Source organism: Sander vitreus, chromosome 1, assembly GCF_031162955.1.
Source record: "Sander vitreus isolate 19-12246 chromosome 1, sanVit1, whole genome shotgun sequence".
Classification (NCBI taxonomy): domain Eukaryota; kingdom Metazoa; phylum Chordata; class Actinopteri; order Perciformes; family Percidae; genus Sander; species Sander vitreus.
In genome coordinates, this window is record NC_135855.1 from 37,540,559 (window position 1) to 37,552,912 (window position 12,354).

At 41.7% G+C, this 12,354-nt stretch overlaps 1 protein-coding gene across 1 annotated transcript in view; it reads left to right on the forward strand.

Moving 5' to 3' along the window:
• Positions 1-12,354, forward strand: part of serinc4 (serine incorporator 4) — a 28,798-nt gene that overhangs the window by 12,153 nt on the left and 4,291 nt on the right. The window contains exons 6-9 of the mRNA XM_078254497.1: positions 3,636-3,847; positions 6,320-6,415; positions 10,510-10,636; positions 11,363-11,475. Coding sequence (XP_078110623.1) covers positions 3,636-3,847; positions 6,320-6,415; positions 10,510-10,636; positions 11,363-11,475 — 548 coding nt within the window. The remainder of the gene's footprint in view (positions 1-3,635; positions 3,848-6,319; positions 6,416-10,509; positions 10,637-11,362; positions 11,476-12,354) is intronic.

Consider the following 12,354-nt stretch of genomic DNA (forward strand, 5'->3'; position numbering starts at 1 on the left):
CCCCTCCCCTCCGTCTCAACATCTGGAACTCTGTTTCTGTGTCATTTATTTTTCTCTTCCAATTTTCAGAATATAATATCTATTAATTCACTTCAGTCAGAGACACTTTATTTTAGTTCAATTCAATTGTATTTATAGTAACATAATAATAACAGAGTTGTCTCAAGACGCTTTACAGATAGAGTAGGTCTAGACCACACTCTATAATTTACAAAGACCCAACAATTCCAACAATTACCCCAAGAGCAAGCATTTAGTGCAACAGTGGCAAGGAAAAACTTCCTTTTACAGGACACAGAGACAATGATACAGATATACAGACATACAGTATATATATATACAGCAGCATAAGCAGTTGGTATGATGAAGTATTGATGATGTAGTATTAAGATTGACAACGGTATGGTTAGGGTTAGGGTTAGTAGTATGAAAGACCAAAAATCCGCAGTTGGTTGGGGTGGTAGATGGATAGGTCAAACAACACAGGACTTTCACCTAGGAGACAGTTTTTTTTGTCCGGTTCTTGTCCCACGCGTCACAGAAACATACACTATGTAACCCTTACTACCACCCATACCACCATCGTTCCACTGTCCCGTTCTTGTGCCGCATTTCAGTTAAATGTATGTCAAAAAGTGACACCAAGAGTCCCGACCCATAGCATCAGAAAGTGACGCCAATAGCCCAAGGGCTAGACCCCAGTCCCGAGAGCATCAAATAGTGACGCCAAGGGGTCCTGACGGGGTCCTGACGGGGTCCTGACGGGGTCCTGACGGGGTCCTGACCCAGAGCATCAAAAAGTGATGCCAAGAGTCCCGACCAACCGCGTCTAAATAAGACGCTGAAGGAGACTTTTGCAACAAAAACAAACGCCAAAGGCACCTGACCAAGCGTCGCTTTTTGACACGATGGGAGTGATGGTATGTGTCCATATACGTGTTATTTTCACGGAAGGGATCACCTCGCTTCCCAGCATTGCACGCTAGTGGACTTGCCACCAGTTTCTCTTCAATGACCACTGACAGGCAAAGAAAACTACAGCCTCCTACAACCGCGATGATGACTAGAGCTGATTGGATGAACGCGTCACGTGAGGCTGTCAGCTCCCGGATTTCGAAAACCGACCATAATGGCGGCTCCTTTGGAATCTTTACGAAAATACGACTCGACGACCCGCTTCTCCAAAGTCCCCGCGATGCTACCAGAATGCATTGCACGACTGCTTCTATAGAATTGAATGGAAAGCGTTAAAATGACGCTGACAATGGACACACACCACGAGAATGTGTTGTTGTTTCTTAAAGCCATTGTTAATGAGAAAAAATAAAGTAATTGCAGCTCTAGTTAAATCATTTTTAAAGAGTCAACAATACCAAAAAGGAGGAGGGTTGGATGGTGGAAGGAGCTGTAGCAGCAAACGGCGTGGAGGTATCAGCAGAGACGCGTCAGGTTAAATGTCCTGGCTGCACACCTGCACTTATATGATTGGATGTTCCAATATCAGCTGGTAGTCACACAGCTGATGAATGAGTTACTGATGGTGAAGCATGAATGACACAGCTGATGCCATTCAGCTAACGTGTGACTTCAGTGCTCAGCGCTCCGTTTGTTTCTTTATTTGCTACTTTTCCCTGTTTCTTTGTTTTCACGTTGTTGTTTTTTTTTAACTTGTTGACTTCTCCTCTCCACGTCATCTCAGTCATGTCCTCATTCATCCGCCAGACTTGTCCCCGGACAACCTGATTGTCCCAGATGTTATTTTCTGTGTCCAGCTGTTGCTGTTGTGCCGTCAGTCTCTCTCAGCCACCTCTGAACTCTGCTGTGACCTTTTGTAGCAGAGTTGTAGCTATTCAACAGCTAGGAGGATTTATTCATTCCGGACCTTTTCCAAAGCTAATCCTCTTTTTCCTTTTTCAGTGGTAAAGCTTGTCTGCCCTTTCTGGGTTTACAGGTCAAAAGACAACCTGTTCCTATGTCGTTGCTTTTTTTTTTTTTATAGCTCCAGCACTAATTACAGGTTCCAAGAAACAGGTTTAATATCCTGTGTCACTGTCGCCAATGCTATGCACCTGTAACCCAGTCAAGGAAAGTTTTATTTTTTATTTATTTATTGTTTTCACCTCATTATCAAATCATTTGATTCTGGTAGTCCATAAAGGGACTTTCGTAGTTTTTTCATATGTTCCATATTTTGCATGCTGAGCCCTTCCTGGGTGGAAGTCATTGTCAGTGAGAAAAATAAAGTCATAAACTGGACTTAGAGACCCAGAATGCAGAAGCACACTGGAATTTGTTGCATGTTCTGTTGCAGAAAAATATTTAATAGGTTTTAACAAGATTAAAGGATGTTAGATTAAAAACATCTGACTTTGAAGACTCCTAGTAGTGCCCCCCCAACCCAGCAACACATTGACTGAACCAATGTCCATTTGAATGTTACCACTTTTCAACAAACACAAACTTATGCCATCAAAATAGTTTTATTGGTTTTTATTAAATTGAATAGCTTTAATTGCACAAATACAATTCAAGACACCCTGGCGTTAAATGCAATCAGGCTGCCTGAATTCTCATTTGGGAATAAAGCATTATCTAAGCATGTTTTTTTTCATTCAAGTAAGTGCAGTAATGAGAAAACAAGAAAAATGCTCATGAAAATATTTAGAAATCCAACACTTGTGACCTAGATTTTTGGCAACATTCATTTAAATGTGTGAACTGGTATTTGTGATATCAAACAGCACTCAAAACATAATGCCCCCTTCATTTCTTCTTTATTTCTTTATTCGGATCCCCATTAGCTGCTGTAGCAGCTACTCGTCCTGCATCATGGCATCATGACTTTGCATACAACAGTCACAACATATACATAAAAATAATAAACATGCAATATTACATACATTTAAAACAAGATGCTGATCAGGTGCTGTAGGTAGGATTGTGAAGATCCAGGATTTAGCCAAATTTTTTAACCTCGACAACTTCTCAGTCCCTCCCCCCTTTCCGCTAAAGCCCAAAACGGTCTCCTAAGCCCCTCCCCCCACAAGGGAGAATGAATGCGTGTGCATGAGCAGTGATTGACACACAGTTAGACACCCCTCCTGGCCCTGATTGGTGCATCTGAACAGGGAGCGGTGGATTTTTGCAAATCACACTACAAGCTGTAGGTGGTGCCAGAGGAGCTGGATTATTTTTTTTATTACCTGCTTCATGTAGTTCTACTGGAACATAGGGTCAGTTTCAGCAAATATGACAGAAAGTTAGTTTTATAAGTCTTACCTACTGCACCTTTAAAGACCTGCACGCTGCATCAGTCTGGGGTTTTTCCTTGACACCCCTAGCAGCCTGCCGTGTACTATGTGTGTTGGTCTCTCACAACATTTATCTTGGAGTACAGACAAATTGGCTGTTTACTTAAACAGATATTCCTAAAACAATTCATAAGTTTGCATGCCAACCTCTTGTCTACTCTGAGCCATGAGAGACTGGCATGCACACTCTCTGTACTCAGCCTCGCACCTAGTTGGGAATAACATTATTCTAACACTTCAGGTGGGTTTCTCTGACACATGCAGCATCCAGACAGAAATGAATATCTGTGCTGAAGCCGTTCCCTCTATCCTCTCCCCTGTCAGGTTGACCGGAGCAGCAGAGAACAAGCGTTGGTATCTGGCGGTGATGTGCGCCACTCTCTTCTTCTACACCATCGCCACCATGGCCTTCACCTTCATGTACAAGTACTACACACACCCCATCGCCTGCCACTTCAACAAGACCCTGCTGTGGATCAACCTGGGACTCTGTGCCCTCGTGTCCTTCATTGCCGTCACACCATGCGTGAAGCAGAGTGAGTCGATGAAACAGTCTGTGCGTGTCTGTCGTCGACTCTCAGCGGTGAAATAACACTTAGTCCATCTCCAGCTATGCAAACATCCCCCTGTTGAAACCAGTGCTGCGGCAGATAATAATAATTAGATCTAAGCTAATATCATGTTTCTCCCTTTAAGAACCATAAAGTTGAATGCAGGCCTGCTTTGTCTACACATGTTTGGGTTTTATGATTGAAACATACAGCTGCTTTAGTATAAGCTGAGGTATTGCTATTTTCTTTGAGTATTTTCATTTTGGAAGAATTTACTATGCTTGACTATAATTTAAAAGGAAACATTTTACTTTTTATTCCACAGTATTTATCTGATGATTAACGTTGCAGATTAAGATTTAGCTATATATATGCAGTGCATATACTGTAGTGTACATATCTGTTGTCGTTTAAGAATCTTGTAACTGCAAATGTGAGCTATTCAGGAACTCAAGCTTGATGACACAAGTTAGAATAGAATTAGTCTCGCATTGCCAGACCTTCCTTCACAGCGCTGCGGAGAAGGGTCTGGCTAGTCCACACAGCAATCTGGGACGGGAGAAAAAACCTGCTCTGGTTTATTGGCATTTCTTTAAACCAATCACAATCGTCTTGGGCGGTGCTAAGCGCCAAGTGGAGCCATGGTGCCTCTGCTAAATAGCCTCGGGAAGGAACTTGTTTTGATGGAACATGTGTACGTTCAAAAGTTGTTTTAGTCGTGCGAGAGAAAACTCAGATTGGACAGATAGTCTAGCTAGCTGTCTGGATTTACCCTGCAGAGATCTGAGGAGCAGTTAACCACAGTCCTCAGAAATCCACCGGAGGTTAGAACGCCAACACAAAGAAAGCGGAAAGGGACGGACATCCGGCTGAAAAGAGTAACATCAAGCGGAATTTCCGGCAGCACCTGAACAATCCCGGAAGTGGAAGGTCGTGGATATACAGTAGACTAGAAGAGAACAGAAAGCCTTTATTGTCATTGTACAGAATACAATGAAATTAGGAGCGCTACTCCCAACCAATGCAATAAAAGTAGAGATGCACCAATCCAACTTTTTCCGTCCCAATACCGATACCGATGCCTGGGCTTTGTGTATCTGTCGACACCCGATACTGATCCGATACCGTTGTTGAATTAATAATACACTGTATACCTTCCACCTTCTACCTTCCTTCCACCATGTGGAAGAGACTAAAGGCACCAGACTTTCCTAACTAAACATTACTTTCCTAACTAAGACAAAATAACATAGATGGAATGTATTGAATTCTTATTTATGTATACACTCAATTCTTCCAGCATACGACAAACTGGATCGACCCGTGGATCTGTTCATTTTTCCGATCCCCGATCCAGCTATTTTATCAATATCAGGACCGATATCCGATCTTAATATCGGATCGGCGCACCCCTAATAAAAAGACAGAAAAACAGAACAATAACCAAACAATTTCAGCAAACAAGCATCTATAGCCGTCAAGAGGTTCTAAAATAATAAGTGAAATGAATGAATACAATATAAATTTGCAATAGAATAAAAAAATTGTATTGCACTCGGGGGAGACCCAGGACTAGGTGGAGGGATTATATCTCTAACCTGGCCTGGGAACGCCTCGGGATCCCCCAGTCGGAGCTGGTTAATGTGGCCCGGGAAAGGGAAGTTTGGGGTCCCCTGCTGGAGCTGCTACCCCCGCGACCCGACCCCGGATAAGCGGATGAAGATGGATGGATGGTATTGCACTAGAACGAATGTTATAATACATTTAATTATTGCACAAGATCCAGTAGGTTTTGCCTCGACAGACGTATTGCATGTGAGGGGTCATATGCTTGTTGAAGTGTGCTTATGGCCCAGGGAAAGAAACTCTTCTTAAGTGTGGTGATCCGTGCTTTGATGGTCCTGTCTTGCCTGCAGGGCAACAGGTCAAACAGGTGCATTTTTGTGCACTCTTGTGCATTGTTTGTGGATTTTGTGCAGTTTGGTCCCCTTGTCCTAGAAATGTGTAAAACAAAAATACTGTATATATGTAAAGAGTTTCTTGTAGGAGCTCAAGTTAATCTGAATAGGCTACATAACAAAAAAAGAAACTTTGAAAGGAACATTTTTTCTTGTTCAATTCTTCTCAGTCTCACTATGAGTAGCTTTACTCTTCCACTGATACACTGAGTACATTTTACGACTTAATACTCTTTACTTTTACTTGAATCAATGGATCGCAATGTACCATTTTTTCACCACGATGTTTCTACTTTTGATAAGGTAAAGGATTTGAGGACGCTCTAGTACCTCTACCTTCTTGTGAAGTCTGTGTGCATCTGTGTGTGTGTGTGTGTGTGTGTGTGTGTGTGTGTGTGTGTGTTTTGGAGGGTATTATAGTGCATAATAAAGTATTTTACTTTCATAGTATGTACAGTATTCTGACCGTTACTCTCTCTATCTGTTTCCTTCCCTGCAGAGCAGCCTCGGTCGGGGCTCCTCCAAGCCTCCATCATCAGCTGTTACGTCATGTACCTCACTTTCTCTGCGCTGTCCAGCCGCCCGCCAGAGAAAGGTATGCTAACTAACGGGACAAAGAGCAGAGGCACAGTAACAGATCTCTGCAGCTCCACTGAGATACTGAACGCTGTCTCTGTCCAGTGTTAACACTCACAAACCTCTAACAAGAGCACATTTTTAAGTGATTTTCAGGGTTATTTTCTGCATGTCGATTAAAAGCGAAACATATGGTGCAGGAAATGCGTGCAGCCCACTTCACTCTCAATCCTCTTCGTGCTGAAATGTTTTTAATAGCACCTTTTTCCCCACAGATAATTATTACCCAACACTGCAGTTCCCCTCAGCTCTTTGGAGCGCTTTGGCATCTTTCAGCTCATTGTTGTGGTTTTACAAACTGCAAGTTTACTGTTTTGGCTCACTCCCCCCGCTCTTTCTTAGCTTTGTTTCTGGACTCAGCAGACAGTGGAAAAAGTTCTGACAAAACCACCTGCCTACCTACCTGAGATATAGTTACACAAAGAACAAAAGAAGAAATTAGTACTAAAAAGACTGCCGAAGCCTCATAATAGCTTCAGCTGAACCTTTTGCAATTTTGCACAGAACGAGGACTGTGGATTTTTGTTACAATGGCTCGTCACAGCCAGTAAGGAACGAAGAATGATATACAACAGCAACCACTTTACTTCAATTTGTACATATGGACATGTAAATACTGCATTAGACTTTTCACCACCAGATAAAAGCCTTTTATGGTAAAATGTTTCAAAATGTTGTCTTGTATCTGTCCTACATAATACTAAAGAACACACACACACACACACACACACACACACACACACACACACACACACACACACACACAATCCTATTTTAAAATCCTCTATAATTTGCCCTTGCTTACCTCATAATGACTCACCTGTTGGCTCCAGGTAAGACAAAGAGCCTCCACATGACTGAGACATTAATGCAGAGGCTTGTCAGAGGCCCCCGTCTTATCCGGGGTTTACATCTTAATGGCACGCATGCAAATATAGACGTACACACACACACACACACACACACACACACACACACACACAGATAATCTGAGATGAGATGTGTTGTGACATGCTGCCTGCTGGGCTGGTGGCTTGTGGTGAGGGCAGAAGGATATTTGTTTCACATTCCTCATGGTTCCATTGACAACATAATAACAGGATATACAGCCTGGCAGTGTCATTATGTTGAACGCTGAACAGATAAAGTGCAATACATTGTTTGTATCTGTTTTATACAGCTGAGAGAAAGTCAGATCACACAAGACGTTAAAGGAAACACACGGTGTTTGGTGTTTTAAGCCCCCAACGTCGTCTTCCAGGCAGCGCTGCCTGGAAGGCACTAGGATTAGGCAATGGTCAGGGTTAGGTGCCTTGAAGTCGACGATCGCAGCACTGCCTTGAAGTCCACGTTGAGGGCTTAGAACACCATTGAGCGAAACACACAACAAAATACAGTTTGAAAAACAGCTGTTTACGGTGTGCCTCATATGTGGTATTTTTCTTATTCAGCCGTTTTCTCATATGAACTCTGGACAATGTCCAGTGAATCAGGTCCGGACATTGTCGGAAGTTGGCCCTTCACACATGTAGCACACAACAGGAGATTGTCCTTGTGAGGCGCATTCTCACCTACTCGAAACACTGCGTTTGGTTTAGGCAGGGGTGGCGCCTGGGTAGATCGTGCAATCAGAAAAAAAGTGTTAAAACATCCACAACAACTTCTCAAACCCTTCATGCAAGAAATTACTAAACATAATAGCACCGTATCCCATCACAAATATGTGTGTTTGCAACATGCCAAGCAAAACGATGAGACATGAAAGAAGTGGATTCTGACTCAGGAGTGGCTTGGGAACTACACTAACTGCCACTAATTGTTTACTATAGAAAAGGACTTAACATAACCCAGCAACAAACTGATAAAATACGTGTTTTTTTTTCGCCGTGAAACTATTGCTGTTGGAATTCATTGTAAATGCATGCAAGCTTTTCTCCATAAGGGAGCAAGTTGAGGGCTCTGTCTACACAAAGGTTTTTGGTGGAGTATTCCTTTAACGCCCCTCGCTCTAAAGCTTACAAGTTATTTATGTTGATTTAACTCTCCTGATTGCCTTTGTATCTAACATGCTGCTATCCACAGAGACATACAGTATGTGTGAGTGTACAGTATGTGTGAGTGTACAGTATGTGTGAGTGTACAGTATGAGTGTGTGCTGTAGGTGTGTGTTAGAGTCTCTGGGCAGCGCAGGACATTGTAGCAACTTGTTGAGAAAAAATGCACTCTGAGTTTGTTTTAAAAACACCTTTTCACCACTACAGACTGTGAACCGCACACACACACACACACATGCAGACACGCATGCACACACACACACACACACACACACACACACACACACACACACACACACACACACACACACACACACACACACACACACTGCTCTGTAATATGTAATTTTACCTACTGTTGCCTAGTTTACTTTCTCAGCTGCTGTAATCCAGGGGAGTTCGTCACCTGTCTATGTCACATGCTAACATCTCCAAGGGGGATGTGTGTGTATGTGTGTGTGTGTGTGTGTGCGTGCATGTGTGCGTGTTAGACAAAGAGATCCATTCTCTGTCTAGTCTGTCCCTGGAAGGCTTATTCTGCTCTATGGTCTCACACACCACAACATGTGTGTGTGTGTGTGTGTGTGTGTGTGTGTGTGTGTGTGTGTGTGTGTGTGTGTGTGTGTGTGTGTGTGAGGCCATAGTCTACGTAATATAGTCTAGAGTCCTGTAATTAGCCAGTGTTTTCACTGTGTTCAGGTTCCTTAATTCCCCCCCCCCCCACAACACACATTAATCCACAGCCAGCTGAAACAAGGTTGGGCTGGATTTGTGTGTGTGTGTGTGTGTTTGTTTGTGTGTGTGTGTGTGTGTGTGTGTGTTTGTGTGTGTGTGTTTGGGAGTTAGAGCTTGTGCACATGCATGCACATATGTGTGAGCATACAGCACATATTTGTGAAGACTCTGTGTTTACCCCAGAGAATGTCCAGAGGGTGAGTCTGTTAGAGTCCCAAAAGGGAAAGTGAAGCTGAGACCCTTTTTTACAACAAAAAAAGTAACTTTTCAGGAAATGAAACGAAGGAGAAAGGAAGAACAAATGACTTGACCTGCATGTGGCACCTTTCTGCGCTGCCTGCATAAAACAAAACAAAGTATATTGTCAAAAAAGAAACGTATAAAACCAACTATGCATTTTGTTCCTGTTGTGTGTAAAAGTGTTTATGACAGAAGAGGATTAATTTAGATTGCATAACAGAAATGCATTACATCATGGGGGCCTCATGGGTTAGGGGTAAGATGTTGACCATAAACTCCAGCTGGGGACCCTTGTTGCATCTCTCTCACTCTTTCCTGTCATCATTACACTATTGCTAACTAACAATACAGCCATAAAATGACGGCTATCGAAGCGCAGCAACCCGTTGATGCCACTGTCGCTGCTACGTCACCCAGATCGTTGGTCTAATTGGTTGAAGGACTATCCAATTGCGCCCAGAGGCATTTGAGCGGCGTCCGTTGGTGACCCCCCTTTGGAAATGAGCTGCGAATGAACCTTGCTCAGTTACAACTGAGAAGGGTCTGGTGTCAACCAGGCTACTTCCTTCCTGCTTTTCTCCCGTCATAACTACTATGGCAACTAGAGGGCCCTGCCACTGTAAACATAAATATATGTATGATATATGTGATTATAATATAAACAGCTGCTTGAACAATCAACCTATGTGGGCGTTTTACGGACAGACTCAATGTTTTTCATGAGGAAAACATACAGTGATGCAATATGAGGTTGCTCTTGTACATTTCTTAGTGTCTGTAGAAAGTCTGTTGCTGCCTTGTATGCACTTTGCAGCTTTTCCAGAGTCCGTAAAATATTATATGTACTTTCATACTCATCTTTTAAACAGTAATAAGGATTGTATATATCTATTTATATTGTAAATATGCACTAACTGCCACTAACTGTTTCCCATAGACAGACACTAGTAGATAACCAAAACATACTTTTTCCCTGAATGAGAGTGCGATGAAGCTTAACGTGCTGTGTTGTTCTCTGTGTCAGTGGTGTATCAGGGCATGAACATGACCGTCTGTTACCCCACCGTGGGACAAAATGGCATCCAGAATGAAGGCAATGCAGTGGCCATAATTGGAGCTTTCATCATGTACTGCTGCGTCCTCTTTGCATGGTGAGTAGTTTCTTTATCTTTCAACGCAACGTGTATGTAAAAAAGTTACACTCATTACCAGGATACCACATAATAAAATCCACTTCAAACATAAACACTCACTTACATAAATGTTCAGGTTCAGGTTCAGGTTTAGGCTTGTTTAGTTGTACCCGTGGGTAGATTTGTTTTGCAGCAAGACTATGACATCCATTATGACACACAACGAGTGTATTAGATGCAAGCTGTTTTTGTATCGCTTTGTTTTGCCCTTGGGACGAAAAACCTTCGTATGGACGTAAAAAGCTGAAAATCCTTCATTATCCTATCAGTCATTATTTAAAATAGAGGTAGCTGTCCTCTGTATCTGTGTGTGAATTTTGGTGCAATAACAAAATCGGTAATCGGTAACACTTTACTTGAAGGTATCTACATATGAGTGACATGACACTGTCATGAACACATGACACAGTCATGAACACATGACACAGTCATGACAGTCATGACACATGAACCCTAACCCTAACCCTAACTCTAACCCCAAATTGTCATGACAAAAACCGAATGACACTTACTAAAAGAAGTGTTATGTCTTGTTTATAATGTTTATGACACGTTCATGACAGTGTCATGTCACTCTTATGTAGACACCTTCAAGTAAAGTGTAACCAAATAATCTTTACATCTCTGAAAAGAGGTTTTGTCATATTATTACGTGCGTGTTCAAATAAAAATTTTCTGCCGCAGTAATGAAGCTTCCTACCTGGCAGAGGTGTTCGGTCCGTTTTGGATGATCAAAGTTTACCGCTACGAGTTCCAGAAAGCCACCTGCTGCTTCTGCTGTCCCAAGGAAGAGGAAGGTTTGTTCTGATGCAGTTAACATTACACAATTGGCTTTTAAAAAAAGTGTTTTGTGTTGTGTTTTAACAACTGGACTGGACAAACATGTAGCCACTGACTGTGATGTAACTCTGTGAAAGTGTCTAAAAGGTGACTGACTGCAGTAATTCGGCCATTCGGCATCCAGTACGCACTTGCTGCACTTTAAAATACTTTTGTTTTAATTTATTTATTTATTGCATTTATCTCACTGGATGTCCTTTGTCTTGTGTTTTTTATGTTTATTCATGTAGGAAGGCACTTGAGTACCCCAACTAATTCCGTTGTATTCCTATGCAATGATGATAAAGGCCTTCTAATTAGACCCAGAACATTAAAATCTTGGGCAAAATGTAAGCTGTGAGGAAGAAGAATGCTAGCTAGTAATCATGCATTTAAACAATGCACAAATATAAAAATAAAAATAAAACTGTTTTAATAGAACTTATTTTATGAGGGACGAAATGCATTTAACACATTGCTTAGGCCTCATATACAATGTGTTTTTGGTAATAAACACTGAAAGCAAAGTTAACTTTTGTTTGTTTACAAGAAAACCTTAAATGACCGAGTCAATGTTTTATAGATTCAAGACACATTACAAAAATTGCATACTTTGGAAAAAATATTAACTTTTTATCAAATAGGTTTCTTTGAGCCAATGTCCAGGGGCCATTAGAGGTTTTTAAGAGCAAAGGAAACTATTTCAAACAAACATCTTTAAACAGAATATATAATCATGGATAGGCAGTATGTCTAAATATTGTTGCCGACAAATTCAATTTGGTAGAATTGCAGACTAAACGGTAGGTTTATACATTTAGTTATGTTTGAAGTTGGCAGACAGACATTTATTAATG